The 17,658-nt window shown below is 42.2% G+C and overlaps 1 protein-coding gene across 2 annotated transcripts in view; it reads left to right on the top strand.

The window, feature by feature from the left end:
* Stxbp6 (syntaxin binding protein 6) overlaps positions 1 to 10,861 on the top strand; it is a 275,222-nt gene extending 264,361 nt beyond the window's left edge. For both annotated transcript variants that reach the window (XM_055616919.1, XM_055616918.1), the window contains exon 6: positions 7,787 to 10,861. In XM_055616919.1, the coding sequence (XP_055472894.1) occupies positions 7,787 to 7,810 (24 nt within the window). In that variant the 3' untranslated portion in view covers positions 7,811 to 10,861. The remainder of the gene's footprint in view (positions 1 to 7,786) is intronic.
* The last annotated feature ends 6,797 nt before the right edge of the window (positions 10,862 to 17,658 follow it).

The raw sequence follows: 17,658 nt of genomic DNA, 5'->3' as shown, positions 1-17,658 counted from the left end.
AATCGATCAAGAAAATTGTCCATTTCATTTAGATTTTCAAATTTTGTGGCATATAGACTTTTGAAGTAAGTCCTAATGATTGTTTGGATTTCCTCAGTGTCTGTAGTTATGTCCCCCTTTTCATTTCTGATTTTGTTGATTTGGGTGGTGTCTCTCTGCCTTTTAGTTAGCTTGGCTAAGGGTTTGTCTATCTTGTTGATTTTCTCAAAGAACCAGCTCTTGGTTTCATTGATTCTTTGAATTGTTTTATTTGTTTCTAATTGATTGATTTCAGCCCTGAGTTTGATTATTTCCAGCCGTCTACTCCTTTTTGGTGTGTCTGCTTCTTCTTTTTCTAGGGTTTTTAAGTGGGCCATTAAGTTGCTTGAATGAGCTGTCTCGAATTTCTTCTTGAAGGCACTTAGTGCTATGAACTTTCCTCTTAGCACTGCTTTCATTGTGTCCCACAAGTTAGGGTATGTTGTGTCTTCATTTTCATTGAGTTCTAGAAAGGCTTTAATTTCTTTCTTTATTTCTTCCCTGACCCAGCTGTCATTTAGTAACAAGTTGTTCAGTTTCCATGAGTGTGTAGGCTTTTTGCTATTTCTGTTGTTGTTGAAGTCCAGCTTTATTCCATGGTGATCAGACAGGATACAAGGGATTATTTCAGTCTTCTTGTATCTGTTGAGGCTTGCTTTGTGACCAACTATATGGTCTATTTTGGAGAAGGTTCCATGAGGTGCTGAGAAGAAGGTAAATTCTTTTGTGTTTGGGTGTAAAGTTCTGTAGATGTCTGTGAGGTCCATTTGCTTCATGACCTCTGTCAGAGATATTGTTTCTTTGTTTAATTTCTGTTTTGTTGACCTGTCCTTTGTCGAGAGTGGGGTGTTGAAGTCTCCCACTATTAATGTGTGGGGATCTATATGTGGTTTAAATTTTATCAATGTTTCTTTTACAAATGTGGGTGCTCTTGTATTTGGGGCATAGATGTTCAGGATTGTGATGTCTTCCTGGTGGAATTTTCCCTTGATGAGTATGAAGTGTCCTTCCTCATCTCTTTTTATTATTTTTGGTTGAAAGTCTATTTTATCAGATATTAGAATGGCTACTCCTGCTTGTTTCTTGGGTCCATTTGCTTGGAAAGTCATCTTCCAACCTTTTACCCTCAGGTAATGTCTATCTTTGTGTCTTAGGTGTGTTTCTTGTATGCAACAGATTGCTGGGTTTTGTTTACGTATCCATTCTGTTAATCTGTGTCTTTTTACTGGAGAGTTGAGTCCATTGATGTTGAGAGAGATTAATGACCAGTGGCTGTTAGATCCTTTGATTTTGATGTTGGCTGTGTTCATAAGTTTGTGTGCTTGGTTGCTTTTTGTTTTGCTGTAGTAAGGTTAATTATTTCCTGTGTTTTCTTGACAGAAGCTAATTTTCTTGGGTTGTATTTTCCCTTCCAGTGTCTTCTGTAATGCTGGATTTGTGTGTAGGTATTGTTGAAATTTGTTTTTGTCATTGAATATCTTGTTTTCTCCGTCTATGAGGACTGAGAGTTTTGCAGGGTATAGTAGCCTGGGTTGACATCTGTGTTCTCTTAGGGTCTGCATGATATCTGTCCAGGCCCTTCTGGCTTTCATAGTTTCTGTTGAAAAGTCAGGTGTGATTCTAATGGGTTTGCCATTATATGTTACTTGGCCTTTTTCCCTTGCAGCTTTTAGTATTTTTTCTTTGTTCTGTATACTTCCTGTTTTGATTATTATGTGGCGGGAGGATTTTCTTTTCTGGTCAAATTTGTTGGGTGTTCTGTAGGCCTCATGTATCCTTATTGGCTTCTCCTTTAACTTGGGGAAATTTTCTTCAATGATTTTGTTGAAAATATTTTCTGGGCCTTGGAGAAGGGAGTCTTCTTTTTCCTCTATTCCTATTATTCTCAAATTTTGTCTTTTCATATTGTCTTGGATTTCTTGGACGGTCTGTGTCAGGAATTTTTTGGATTTCACATTTTCTTTGACAGATACATCGATTTCTTCCATTGTATCTTCTACACCTGAGATTCTTTCTTCCATTTCTTGTATTCTGTTGGTTATGCTTACCTCTGTAGTTCCTGTTTTCTTCCCTAAATTCTTCCTCTCCATTATTTCCTCCATTTGTGTTTTCTTTAATTTTTCTAGTTCTATCTTCAGGTCTTGAGTTGTTTTGTTTACTTCCTTCACCTGTCTGCTTGTATTTTCCTCTTTTTCTTTTAGTTCCTTCAACTCTGTCTCTTTGATTTCTTTCAGTGATTTAATTATTTCTTCTCTGAAGGCCACAAGCTGTTTGGCTGCATCTTCCCGTATTTCTTCACGGATGGCCCTAATTTGCTTGTCTTTATCTTCCTCCATTTCTTTACGGATAGCCATGATCTGTTTGGTTTTATCTTCCTCTAATTCTTTACGTATTTTATTTGTCTCCTCTATTATCCTCTTCATCAATATAGATGTAAGGTCCTCTTCTTGATTTTCTATTATGCTGCATTGTTCAGGGCTGTTCGCCCCTGGATGGCTGGGTTCTGGAGATGCCATATTGCTCTGTCTTTTGTTGGTTGAGCCTTTACGCTGACCTCTACCCATTGGGCTGATTTAGGTTTTGGCTGTTAGTTTCTGTGCTTCCTGGAGTCCTGAGGTAGGGAGTATCCCCTTGGCCGGAAGATGATTTTTCCTGAAGGAGTCCTTCTCTGATTTTTGGTTATGGTCACTGTATGGCCAGTGTTTCTCCGGAGATGCCACTGCTCACCTCAGGTTTATAGCCCTGAGTAGTAGCTGTGGTCTATGTTAGGCAGGGGGGGATCTCCTCTTACCCATAAAATTTCTCAAGACAGCTGCCCCACTGCTGGGTTTCTTGTTATAAATTTAGTGTGCTGCTGCTCACTAAATTTCCATGTACAGTCCTCTTGAAGAAACTGCTGATTCCCTAGCTATGGGGTTTTCTTCCAACAGGGAAACTCAGTCTGTTATCCTGGGGCGCACAGTTCTGTCTGAGAAAGTGGGAGGTGCACTCAGCAAGTCTCTGGGCCAAAGGCTGATTGCTCTGCTCTGGACCTGGAGAATGTGCACCTAGGTTGATTTGGCACCTGGGGGCACTGTTCTGGTCTGGAGGCTGGGTGCCTCACTCTGGACCAGAAGCTGTGTGTCTCTGTCTGGGATGGCGGCTACAGGCACTGCTCTGGTCCAGACGCTGTGGGTGCAGCCCCCCTGAAGGATCAGGGATTCCTATAGTTTTGGCAGTCCAGCCAGGGACAACTGGCCGATCCCTGGCACAGTATCTGAGGGCTGCTGTAATGGCTCTTTGACTCCTGCAGGTCCGAGGATGCAGCTGTGTGTCCCAGTGCCCCAGGGGAACGCAACAATGGCGGCAGAGCACAGCGCTTCTGCCTGCACTAGAGTCTGCGTGAGTCCAGGAAGTGTTTTGGTGCTGGGTGTCCTAAGCGTTAGAGCTGCTGACCCCCTCCGCTGGGGGTTTCCTCCTGCCAGAGACACGCAGTCTGGTGCCCTGTTGCCCTGGTGCCCACAGTTCTATCTGAGGCGGCGAATCACGCGCGCAGGCAGGGCTCTTTGCAGGCAGGCGCCTTTGTCCCTCCCGGCTCTGGGTCCGAGCTGGCTCCTGGGGCACCCGCGGAACCCGAGTCTTTTCCAGGGGGTGTCTGGGTAACCTGGGGTCGGTCCCAATTGTTTCCTGCTCCGTGGGGTTATCTCTCGACTGGGAGATCCAGTCTATGGTGTTGTGGGCCCACAGTTCAGTCTGGGACCGTGACCAGATCGCGCTGGCGGGTAGCTCTGGGCTGGCGACCAAGCGCCTGGCGGAACGGGGATCTCTTCCGCGGTTTTGCCGGGTGAGTTAAAGCTGATCGAATCCCCCACCGTGGGGTATCCTCTCACCTGAGAAACACAACCACTTGTGTTTTATGGCCGCGAGTTCTGATTGCTGGTCACTGTGCCAATCCTGCTGTGCTGCTCCTCAGAATGAGAGTCCTCCCGGCGCTGCCATCTTGCCCCGCCTCCGAGAGCAATTCTTAAAACTGCCTGTGAGACCAGAAGTTGAGGAAACCATCAAACAAAAGGGGTGCTCCAGCTCTAATCATGCAGAGCAGTTGTCTGTTCTTAGTGGAGATGGATTAGGCAAGAGAAGTTTGCATTTTAATTGCTTTCCCCTCCGGAAGTAGTTCCCAGGGAAGAAGAGACACTGTACAGCCCATGAGTGAGTATGTATGAGGGAGGGTAATACGGTGTCAGAGCGAGGCTTATAGTCTTCTAGAACTGAAGTACATGCTGATGAATTACTAGCCTCATTAGTGTTCCTAGTGGGCAGGGCAGGTCAACCTCTTTAGATAAGGTGTGGCTGCTTTCCTGGGGACTAGAACTGCTGATTTGGCCCCATTGGTATAGGCTTACCATGAAGATGTCAATTCACTGACCAAGCCCCACCCAGGCCTGCTGGTGAGAAGAGGGTTCTGAGGTGAATAGAGGCATTCTACTCACCCCCTACCACCCCAACACAGAAGTGTGTAGCCTGTTGACTCATAAAGAGGGGGCTGTGTTTACAAGAGAAAAACACAGTATACATGGCTGAGAACAGTCATCCCAGGTGAGGGTTCCTCTGAGGACAAGGAAGTCTGATGGAAAGTGTGCCCTGTCTTTCCAGATTACAAGTAGAAAACAATCTTGTTCTTCTAATTTTTCCCCAGAACCCCTGCAATGACCCAGATCCAAGAATGAACAGATCTTTTATACAACCTCATCCTCCAGCTACATAGGTGCTGGTGCCCTCTAGAGCAGAAAGAGAAAGAGACAATCCTTCTCTCCTGTCCCAGCACCCTCCTCACCCCAGCTTTGGTTAGCCTGTTATGAGGAAGTGTTGTTCCCTCTTGAGCTGTGGGTTTGGCACAGTCCCAGCCATCAGGAAAGAGCAACTCACGACAGAAGCAGCCTTACGCAGTTTCCCCTGCCCCAAAAATTCAAGGTCGCAGTGTGTTCCAGGTTTTCACAGCCCACCACGGTGGTGAGTCAGCAGGCAAGAACATTACCCACACTAGGCATCCTCAAATGACATTTCTCACAGTAAGGAGAGTTGATCTGGCCTCTTCTGTACCAGCCCACATTTGCAGGGGAAGGGATGTCAACAGGCATTACCCTCTCTGGGGTAACTCTCTCTCTTTCTCTCTCTCTCTTGCTCTCTTCTCCTCTTCCTTTCTCCTCTATCCCCTCTCTCTATCTCTGTCTTGTCTCTCCATTCTATTGTTTGCTCTGCTGCAGTTCAGTTTTTTCAGTTTGGGCCTCCAGGCCAGAAGGGAAGAGACATGGGCCTCTTAAAGAATGTTCCTCTCATCAGTATTTATTTGTCATCATTATTATATAGAATAGGTTACAAATCATGGATAGGGGGTTTCTGTGAAATATTCACTAAGTAAGCAAGCACCTGAGTTAGTCTGTGGCAATTTTACAGGCATGGAAAACAATGGGAAGGCATGGAATTCTTTGGAGCTCAGGGTCTCATAGCAAGTGTGTATAATCTGGTTTCCTAATCTTGTTTAGTCTAGTGCTCTTTCTACTCTTAATATTAAAACCCTTTATTCCCAGATACTTTTCTAAACGAGGGTATTACCACTTCTTGCTAAAATAGCTGTTATTAGTCTGTGCAGGCTAACTCAAAGTAAACAAATAAACAACAATGAAAAAAATTTTAAAAACACCTGATAGTTGATAAACAAAAATTTATTTCTCACAAAGAAGTCTAAGGTCAAGATGCTAGATTCCATGCCTGGTGAGGAACTGATTTCTGATTCACTTACCTACTGTGACCCCTAAGAGAGTCCTATCATAGTGAAAAGGGGAAGAGTCTCTAATTCATTCCAAGGGCTCTGCTCTTCTGACTCAGTCACCTCCCATGACTGTCTCCTAATGCCATCTCATAACAGTTAGGTTTTGGCACATGATTTTTGCAAAGATAAATATTTGGACTATAACAAGACTTAAGTAGCAAATTGTCCTATCCAAATGTATTTCTACAAATTACAGGTGGCCATGGCACAGGGTCTGATTTGAGCTACTTCCTGAAGATTAGTGCCTATGTGTAAACTAGTACAAGCCCCTTTAGTGGAAAGCTAATAGCTCGGTGAATACCAAGACAGTAGCCTTGATCAAATATTTACGGTTGGTATTCATTATGCACAACACTTAACAGCTCTGTATTTATTTGATGGACCTCATTGTTAAATAATATATGAAAACTTGAAGCAGAACAAAAATATAGGCCCTACAGTAAGGGGTCCAGAATGTAGCTGAAGACTAGGATAAGTCTGAAGCAGAGGACTACTTCTATCATTTCACTGTGTCTGCAACTAAACGCTTTTAATGTCAGGAGTTATTAGGAATTATCAGAGTTGTTTGGGAGGGGAAAAAAAAAGCATTAGCACTCAGTATAGCAAAATGAACTCAGAGCTCACAAACTCTGCATCTGACAGTTGACTATCAAAATCAGCTAGCAGGAGGTCTGAGGAGATCCTCACTGACACTACCATACATGTTACCAAGACTTTTAGCTAACATTTTCCATGTAGAGAATAACCAGGACAATGGCCAGCCATCTTCTTTTACATGAAGAAATATTGGTCCTTTTTTCCCAGTTGGAGCTCAGGCTTCTAAGCTTTCTCCTGTGGCCACCAAGATGACACTCTGACAGTCCTAAAGGCTTTGCTAGAAAGATGGATTATTGACATATTCCAGGAGGAGGCAGAGCACCAATAGTTGGAAGTTAAGGTCTATTATCCATCCCTACTCAATAATACAATTTAATTGCCAGGAACTTTGGAACTGATTGAAAATCCAGAATGGATATTTCATAGATTATTTTAGATTGTCTTGCTAAATGCTTGAGTTTTCATACATTATGGGATGTATGAGGGTTGGTCTGCTGCTATGTATTCTAATGCTAATTACTGACCCCCAAGATCTGGTTGCCACCTAGATGAGAACTCCTCGTGTATATGGGTCTTTGTTGTGTAGACTTTGCTGTATCTAATTTAAAGTTAATTATTTGATAAAATAGCTAGAAGCCTGTAATTGGGCAAAAAAGAGGAGGCAGGGCTTAGGTTTTCAGGCTTAGGAGTAGAGAGGGACCACAAGGACACGAAGAGAAAGAAGAAGATGTAGCAGGAGTAGAGGAAGATGGAGAGAAGGGAGTTGCAATGGGGCACTGTTGACCATAAGGATGTGGCCATGAATGTTGGCCTAATGGAACAGAACAACCCAAGCAGGCTCTATTAGGACAAGTCACTTGGGGTGTGAGCTGGGAAATAGAAAAGTAGCTTAGAGGGTTGGTGCCTATCCAGCTAGTGTGCTTTAAGGCTTCTTACAAATCCAAGAATTCTCTGTCTCGATTATTTGGGAACTAGGTGGAGTGGAGAAGCCCTCTACAAAGTACCTCTGGAGGGTTCTTCCTGACATAACCAGCGCCTGGATATCCACCTGTCCCTGGTGTAAGACACTTGTTGGCCTTTGTATTTTGTTTCCATCATTCCTTTAGTGAGATGAAAGAACACCACACAGCATCCTCCGCCAGCAGACACATATACTAACAAAGTTGACATAAAAGAAGAGGCAAAATAGTCCTGTAAACTATTTGAGGAAGTACTGCACATCCACCAGGAGCCACTGTGGGTCAGAGCGGTGGTGAGCACCAAGCATAGAATCTGTCATCCTGGATGTGGGAAGGGAAACGAGCGAGAGCTCCCTGTTAATAAGGTCTCATTTTTACCATCCCTCTCCCTCTCTCTCCTTAGCTTGCCATGAAGCACAAATGTTGAGAAACTGCCTGTCCTGGTGAACCTCTAAAGAAAATGGCGGAGTTTGTTCAGCAGTCATTACAAGAATTCTACACTGCTGCTTCTTTGTTGTTGTTGTTTGGTTTGGTTGGTTTTCTGATGTAAGGACATTGAGGGGTTTCGGCTTTTCCTCTCCAGACGTTAATGTGAATGACAACATGTTGTGTATACATTTCCCTGTCTTGCTACGGAATGTTGCAATAGCATCAGCTTCATTTTTTTTTTTCAGTGTGCGTGTGTGCGTGTGTGTGTGTGTGTACTTTCCTTTTGAAAGAAAATTGTTTTTGTAATTTGAATATGAAATTCAGACCAAATAATGAGCCAGGTCTAAACTAGCAAAGTTTGTTTTTTTTCTTCTCTCAGAAACTAAGCAACAAACAGTTCCATGTGGTGCCATCAGATGATGGTCCTGGGTATAAATAAAAGTCAAAGAGGGGTTTCACTTACTCTCCTAGTTCTCTTAATCTGAAAAACAATGTTAAAATTCAGTACCCTGAGACTTAACTCTGTACTATGGAAAACACATGGATTCATCAAGGGAATAACAGCGTTGGATTTTGTTCTTTGCTTATTAATCTTATTGCATGAACCATCACAAGCATTCACAAAACAAATCAGAAACACAAATAGAAATCTACTTTGGCTGAAGCACAAACACTTCTGCTCCTTCTTTCCCGTCTGAGTAGTTGGAATTATCATATGAAGGATAAAATTTAATGTACAGACCTACAGAAAAACCTACTTTAAAATCTCTGTGTCTTTATGGGTGTTTCTGTTTTTTGTCATTGTCCCAGATTATAGTAGTTGACATAGGGGGGAGTTATATTTCTAACAAAAAATAATTTATCTAGGGTCAGTGAATTGGCTCAGTGGATGAAGGTGCCTATAAGCATAAACCTGGTAACCAGACTCCAGAGTGAACCTCTAACCTCCACGTCTGTGTTCTGGCATACATGTGCACACCATATAAACACATATATAGAACAACAACAACATTAATAAATAAAGTCAAATAAAAATAACAATTTGTCTAGATAAAAGTCTATGTAGACTATAATATGAAAAGATTCTACTTTATTTTTCCCCCTTTTTACAAAGCTATGCCCAAATTTAGAGACATTCTTACATTCCCCTTGGGAAAGACCCTTTAGTGTCTTGGTATCTAGGTTTTGGAGGTTTCAGTATTGTTGTTTTCAGTTTATTTTGTGTCATTTAACATGTGCTTTGTGACAGATGACATACTTGTCAATTTCAAGTTGCCTAGCCTGATACAGGCAGCTGGTTAAAAGCCTTTACACTGCTGTCAGATTGAACAGTCTCTTCCAGACCTTTGGATTATGTGTTGTTCAAGGTCATACTGTGCTTAGACAGTAGAAGTTTTGTTTTCTGGAGGGTTAAAAACTAAACATAAAATACACACACACACACACACACACACACACGCTTATTCCTTATAAAGCAATGAGGCAAGCTACACTTGCCAGTCATTCACTGCAATGCATGGAATTTTCAGATGCCTGGGTCTTCAGGACCCCTTTCGTTTTTTGCTATCTACTGAGTCACCTGTCTGTGTGTGATTATAGTCTGTAATGTAGCAGCATAAGATGACTTTAGATTACTAATGCTGATTTAAATAGCTTAAGTTCTCCTAAGAACCCATCCCTGAGAAAAGAACACATTGTCCATGGAATATTATAGGTAAACTATTAGGACGAGGATGGGATTTGTCGCAAACAGGTTGGTGAATCCTCAGGCAGATAATCCAGGTGAAAAACTGTAGAATATATATAGGGGGCAGGAGATGTTTACTGCATCTTATACTTTTCTTTTGGTGCCCTGAATGTTTAAAGAAGCCAGGAACATGACATCTGCTGGCTATTGGAACTATTGGTATAAAAAAGTTGAGAGAAATAGTTTAACTTCCCCCCCCCAACAACTCAACAATAAAATTGCTCTGACACTTGACAACAGCTTTGGGGAAGCTGCTTCTGAAGGGGCAGAGACTGAGATCATATGCGTACTGTGAAAGCTGAGCCTTCGTCCTCAGCATAATTCTTACAGGTACTGTCTATAATGTAAGTGCCCTCTACCTGCCCTCTCTCCAGTCTCCCTGTTGATCATTTTAGGCCTAACTTTTGTTAGAAATAGCCAGAACTAGAAAAAAAAAAAGCCATCTGAAGTTTTGTGGGCTTCCTCTACTGATCAGTCAGCTTCTAAGCCATCACCATGACCTTGGCCTGTGGTGAATCCTGCTTGTCCTTCAGCAAACATAGGGCCTGTGACAGCAGTTGCTGCCCCTCCTCAGTGATCCAGTCTCCCCCAGAAATTCGTTGCTATTCTTTTATGGAAGGTGCTGCAACATGAAACACTAATGCAGGCTAACCCACAGAACTTTGCTGAAAGGACTCCTGTCATTTGGGACCAAGTCATTTTTTTATTTTGCTAGAAGACTTACCTTGTTTATTTTATTTCTGCACTTCACTATGAATTTTGGGAATGCTATCTTTCTCTGAAGGACTTTGAAAATGATATTGATAGTGTATAATAAAGAAAAGGAGCTTGCCAGGGTTTCCACCTCTTTCTGGAATGTAGCTGTAGTATTCTTCGATAAAATGATTAGATACCAATGTCCAGGAACTATGCAGTTATCCAGGTTGATGTTTCATTTTAAAGAATGTATTTGTAAAATGTAACAACATCAGTAGCTAATTTTTTAAGGTCTGATAAAAGTAAGTTAATGTGTTAGGCTTAAAATTATAGTGAGAGCTGTTTTATACTATTGTGACTAGTAAAGATTATGTATTTATGTAGAAACATTTACAGAATGCCATAAATAAGAGCTACTAGTTAAGACAGGTTTTGCTCCTGATTTTCAGAATTGTGATGCTGCTAATGTGTGTTTCTCTTGGTTTTTCAGAAACTCTCTATAACAGTGACTAACCTTTTTGTTTCATTCAGAGACAAGCTGTCCTGTTGGTTCACTATTCCAGCAACTCGAATTTTGTCATTAAATATTTTAACTCTGTGGTGAAAGTTTGTTTCTCTCAGTTATTTATGAAACCTATAAAATACCACCAAGCAGGCCAACAGCATTACACTTCTTATGCTAATGGGGAAGCCTTGTGTGCCCACAGGAGACCTCAGGACTGAGACCAAAATGCTGATGAAATTGTGGGAAACTTGAAGTGTAAAGGAGAGAGCAGCTAAGCTCAGAGTGTGACATGTGTTGAGTAAGTGTTGGATATTGTTTCCTTTCGTGTGAAGGAAGCAGTTAGACTGGTCACTGCAGACCCTCCTGTTGGTATCCAGTAACACGTGTTCAGATGAAGAGTTTTTCTCCAAATGCCCCATCATTTTAACAGAACAGCTTCCAGCCCTGGTAAAGTATAAGGTAGACTAGATCAGACTGTGTCCAGGTGTCCACTTATTTCTGTGGCAGAGCAAATGTCACCGCACTGGCTTTCAAGGAAAGTGACCTGAGTAACTTTGGCAGTGGAGTTCACACACAGTGGAGCAGGTAGACTCAGAGGCCTACGGGTCTCCACTGTGCTAAGAAGAAACAACGGGGAGAGACTTTGCTTAAATGACAACCTGGACTGTAGTGCCATTAAAGACATCTGCTCTTGTGGACCAAATTACAGCTCATTTGCTTAATATACAAAGATTGTCATCCTGGTAAAGTGACTTTATTTGTTACCAAGTAAACATTTATCAACTCAGATTTTGAGAGAATTAATATGACCAGTTGATAAGGTCGCTTCATCTGGAGAGGGTACTTCCAGTCACCAGTAACACTAGAAATGCCTCTGATGGCATCTTTTTCCAGCAAGAAACAAAGACATGGACGACATGGATAAAGGACACCTGCCTACCTGGACAGCACTTCCCTCCCATGTGGAATCTGGACATGCACATGTGTGTGTATACACAGACACACACACACATATGACTCAGAAATAGAAGAGGAACTTATGTGTGGGAGAAAGGGGTTACTAGGAGGGGAACAAAGGAGGCAATACAAAGACAGATACTGCGTGCTTTTTCTCACGTGGAATCTGGATTTACCACATGAATATACAGAGAAGAAAAGGGCAAGAGGGCAATGGAGTGAACGTGAGCAGAGTGCAATGAAATGCATAGAAACATCCATGAAGCTCCTAATTTTGTATAGTAGCTTAAGCTTTAAAACCCCCATGCACCCACAGGCAAGACTCAGTTCACTGCTCAGAATGTGAGTGCTGACTCCTCAGAGAGGTGGTCCAAAGAAAGGTTGTTTTTTGGTTCTCGCTAGAAACTCAGAAATCTATGTTCTCCTACTTGACAAATACCTAGTGTGATCACTATGTTTCTTTGGCTCATAATCCTGGAAGGTCCACTGTGTGATCGTGCCTTTATGTGACAATACACCACAGTCATAAAAACTGCTCATCTTGTGGCTACAATGAAAATCAGAGCATAAGATTGGGCTCCCGAAGCCCCCTTAACAGTGTACCCTCAGTAACCTGCAGAGCCCTACTAGGCAGACCTCCTAAGGGTTCTACCACCCCCAGTAGCACCCAAATACTGGGCCAGTGCTTCACCAGTCTGAACTTTTAGAAATGTCATAAATCCAAACTATAGTTAGCATATAATTATTTTATGCACTCAAGCCTTTCTGATGCAAAAGTTGTCTTCAAATCTTCACCAAGGTTTTCTCTGCCCAAAATATTCTTGCTAGTCTTTCTTAATCTCCTCTTCAGCTCAGCCTTTCTCTAGGTCACCTGGAAGTAAAAATGGGTTACAGCCATCCCTTCACCTTGACTGCCTGTTAAAAGCCAATTGTAGAGTTCTTAGAATGTTCAGATTTACTTTTAAATTTTCTCTTTTGCTATCCCTGATTATCTCGCACTTTGTTAATAAAAAATAAAAAAATAACTTCTGCATGACCCAGATGGTGAGGCACCTTATTCTCTCAGATGCTTATAGATTAAAACCAGCAGGTAAAAGCTGCCAAGAATATTAAGTATAAAGTGTACTTACACTGTGTTACTGATAGGTACAGTTGTTTGCCTTGACTTTCAACATATTTTCACATTTGAGCTTTATCGGAAATCTCTGGATTTTCCAAATCTGATTTTTACTTCCCATTTCCTCCTTGTATGATGAGAGCAAATGTGAGCTCATCCCAGATAGGAGACCGAGGGCCGACCAAAGTAAGGTTCCTATCAAAGTCCGACTATGCGAACCATGAAATATAGGCATGGGGTTACTTACAGCAGAAGTGATTCCAAGACAGCCACAACTCCAAAGCCCATCCCAGCATTGGTGACAGCTCACAAAAGCTGGAGACCTGGAGCACACTGCCAGCCTGCAGACAGCTGGTCAGATTGTAAAGAGTGCTGTCCATGTGGTTCAGCTGGTCTGAGCTTCTTCCAGAAAGCTTTGCTGGTCTCTTCTGTTTCTAGGCAGGCCGCGTCATGTGACAGTGCCTCTCATCAGTCCATACCGTTTATATACCTTTGAGAACGGACAGATCATGTGTTTGGTAACGTTTCAGGGGCTTCCTGGAGCTCTTTAGATGTTTTGCTCCTTTTAGCTTCCCTACAGAACAAACTGCTTCAGATCCCCTCAGACTATCTTGAGTCTGCCACCCTCGAAGATGAAAGTTTACATCAAAGGAAGTTGCTGCAGAACACACCTTTTCTTCAAGTTTCCTGCCCATTTCTTCTGTTTGCTGAATCATGACAAGGCTGCATAGGCCTTCAGGGTGACTACCTGAAAGGTCTGGCCCATCACATTGGGTACCATGGAATATGGTGTAGAAACAGGGCTCACGGTCTGGCTTACTGGATTATGATTTAGCCATATGTATAACCATTATTCTCCTACTTCCTCTACTAAGCATTTTAAATGCTACTGGTTCTTTCAGGTGGAGGGAAGATTTATTTTGCAGCACATACATTTTTCCTTTCATTCTGCACTGGGTGGTATGTTTAAATGTCACACATCTAGACTTAGATGGGGTGGGGGGCTGAACACTCCTAGTTCTTTGAGTCCTGGGCATCACTTGCCAACCCTGGGTATGGATGGAGCCTTTGTCCGATGACATTGTATCACAGTGGCTGTGCATACTTGTTTGTTTGTCGGTTGACACAGAAACAAGAAAACCAAGGCCATGTCTTCCTTATGCTTTGCCATGAGCTCAGAGGCTGGAGATCACAAATCTACATAACACTGGCCACGTGCACCAAATGATTTGTTTAATTATAACTACGTTCCTCTTCATGGCTGAAGCCTTAAGATCAATCCTGTCTTCCTCTGGTTTTCAGAAGACAAAGAATATACTTTGGAGAACAAGCCTGTCTTTTGTTCACAGCACAGAGGCTCCCCTTTGTGTGTTTTCTCTTTCAAGTCTGGAGTTAACACCCAATATTGCTGAATATGTTTACATCAATCTGGAATAGTTCAGTATTAACGAAGCCATTTAATTTAGACAGAGAATGTACAGGGATATAACTGGAGATGTAGCCCGGTAGTAGAGGGCTTGTCTACTCTGAGGTCTGGGGTTCCACCCTCACTACCGTAAGAAAAAAAAGAAGAAAATGTGGTTGGAAATAGAATAATTGTAACAACACATATACAACCCTCCATAAAATTAAAACCATTGCCTTTATAGTGTAGTGAGTTAGGGCATGGCACCACCTTGTGGTTTCTCACAGGAATAAACATTTCAGAAGAGCAAGCTCCAATCATCCCTTTGAAATCTATTACAGGCTTTGTCAGAAATGTGGCTTTGGGTGTGGCTTGTACAGCCCTGTGCCTGCCACATTTGCACTCAGGCTCTGCCGGCTCTGAGTCCATCACTCCTATGAAGGATCCCAAAGCAGTGATTCTGCAGGACTTTAATGGCTGCTGAACGTGGTGCTCTCTGGTGGATGGGCACACTGTCCTTCCATCCACGCTGGCCCAGGGCATGTGGAATAGATGTTATCCAAGCCTCTGACCATTTTTACGGTCCTTATACTTTTCATAGGGAGAAGCTCTAGCAGGTGAGAAATAGTTGGCCTGAGTGCCTAGGAGGCACTTCCTTCTGAAAGAACTAACCAAAAAGGCCACATTAATGAAACTGAAAGTCAGCTCTGTATCTAGGTCACCAACCATGAGGTGAAATGAGCAGTTTGTGCATACTTTGAGCAGAAACCTGTGCTACTCGGGAAGGAACTAGTTCAAAACTCTTCTACATGATCATCTGTGTGGCTCCAAGAAGGATGAGAAGACCCTTGTTAGACTACTTCACTGAGGCTATTTAAAAGAACCACTAGCTCTACAAATTAAACCTAGACTAAAGTGAAAATTGTCCCTGGATCAAAAAGGAAGTGAGTAGATGTCACCTACACTGGTGAAGGCACAACTTCCTGGAAGCATCTGATGTATTCAGCTGAAAGACAGTCTCAGAAAAGCTGTGGTGACAGCATACTACTTCCACACAATTACAGTGCTTTATTTATAAGATGGAAATCTAGTGTCATTAGATAAAAAACTGTCCAGACAAGAGTGGCCAAGGAATTAAAACAGTAGGCCTGCTCCAACAAAAATGCCAATTTCATCCCTCTAAATAGAATACTATGTTACTGTTTCCCAAAATGCAAGCCATATGGACTATTTTCCTTGACAAAGAAGGTTGATTTGAATCCTTAACAGAAAACCTACTGGCTTTGACATAAGTGCTGTGTCTTTAGATAAACTACAATTTGGTTCTTAATGTCCCAAAGTAAAATAATCTCCACTGTGTGTGCCTCAAGCCTGGTAGAAGAAGTGACATGTGGTGGAGCTATTAAGAGTACATGTTGCTATGGAGGTGTGGATTTTTCAAACCCTACTCTTCACTGTTCTCACCCAGTGTCCAAGGGATTGTTGTCTGTACCACCACCTCTGCTCCAATTGGCCCATTCTAGTAGCAGCAGGTGGCACCAAAATTTTCTTCCTTCATCAAAAGGAAAATAAGGATCCCACACGAATACTTGCCATTATGGGCTGTGAAACAGCAACAATAGGTCATAGTTCTGAATTGCTCATGAAAGGAGACAGCTGAAAAGTCATTCCTGAGGGCAAATGTTCAGAACATCCCCAAGGTCAAGGTACTGCATTGCACAGCTCACCTTGGAAGCACTGGACCCTAAGACTGCTGGTAAAGCTAGTGAGTCCTGAAAGCCTCACAGAAAAGCTGATGTCTACTGACCAAGAAAACATTAAAAACAACCACAAAGTTTCAAAACCCTTCAGAAAAGTTAGATACTCATGTTCAAGAGCTGATCTGAGACCCATTCACTCCCTCCTGGTCCTGACATTAGTGTTCTAACATTAGATAACAGGAAAGCCAAGTCTGGAAATTCACTAAGTAAAAGGGAAAGAGAAAGTGGTTAATAAGTTATCTGAGAGTCAGGTTTTGATAGAATATAACCCAAGGATATCCAATCAATGAAAGGCTCAGCTCTCTTCATGAACCTCCTATGAGTACCGCACTGTTATCTCCATGGAAATAATTAAGTTTCTCCTTGAGGGCCCCAATCTGGCCTCACTTTTCTCTTGAAAGCAATAGGAAAAACGATTGGAAGTGATATGTGCCTTCCTTCAATCTTAAGGCTGAGCCAAGGAAAGCCCTAACCCCATGTTCTCATTTCTGTGGCTCCCCATGAGCCTCTATGTTGGGGAGCCGCCCTCTCCCCTCAGGGTCCATTATATGCCTCTCACCCCCAGATAGAGCAGAAGAAAATCTGAGGACATTGCAAAGGAGTATGGTCCATATTCTATCCACTGGGCTCCTTCATGCATGCTCCATTTTATCTCCGATTCTGTGAAATAAAGCAGAGGAAGAAATGGAAGAAAAGATAGGAAAGATAAGAGATAAGAGGGGACATGAAGGGAAAGGAGGGAAGATAAAGAGATGGGAAGAGAAGGGGCTCAAAGATAAACTCCCAGATCTGTTTAGACCTAGAGACCAGTATCTCTTAAATTCAACCAGGACCATTCACAATTGGTACCTTAACCCTCACTGACTATAACTGTATGGCCACTTCAAGCATGTCATGTTCTTTGGTACTTGAAAACCTTCACAAATGCTGTGTCTGCTGCCAAGAATACTTTTCCTAGTGTGTCATATACTAAACATTTTATCAAGTCTCCACTGAACTGTCTTTCACAAAAGACCTTCCCTGACCAGCCCTTTGCAGTACCTCTTTCTTTGTCCGTGAAATCTACAGAAATGTTTGTGTGCATGTGTGGTTCATTTATTTGTTGTCTTGCACACAATGTATTAAATTTTAAGATACCAGGAGCCATGTGACTAATATGAAGCCTAAGATTTAGCAGAAATTTAATACATTCTTGTTAAAAGAATGAACCGGTCTAATCAAGTCTCTAGGCAGAAAGATATGAATAGGAACTTAGTGGGAAAAAAATAAAACCAGTGACTTCCAGGCTATCCAGGACTACATAAACCCTGTCTTTAAAAAGAAAAAAAAAAAAAACAATGAAATAAAATAAAAATAAATAGATAAACCCAAAATAAGCAAATAAGCAATACCCTCACTAAATTTAAAGAGATAAATAGTATTGAATGGCAGTTAAGCTGAGGCCACATCTTCGAAGGCTCCATGTGAGCCTTAGGATTCAGGCTATCATCCTCATTCACCTCTGTCTTGGAATTATGTCATGAGTTCACATGCCTTCAAGAATGTGCTTGTTTACACAGGAATAGCCCCCAGGGTCCCAAACATTTGAATGTTTCCTCACCAGGAAATAGAACTATTTGAAAGGACTAGAAGGATTTAGAGGATGGAGGAAGTGTGTCA

This window comes from Psammomys obesus, unplaced genomic scaffold (genome assembly GCF_907164565.1).
Source record: "Psammomys obesus unplaced genomic scaffold, mPsaObe1.curated_primary_1811, whole genome shotgun sequence".
In the NCBI taxonomy this organism is placed as follows: Eukaryota; Metazoa; Chordata; class Mammalia; order Rodentia; family Muridae; genus Psammomys; species Psammomys obesus.
The sequence above is the reverse complement of the archived record's forward strand: the minus strand, read 5'-3'. Positions and strand labels throughout refer to the sequence as shown.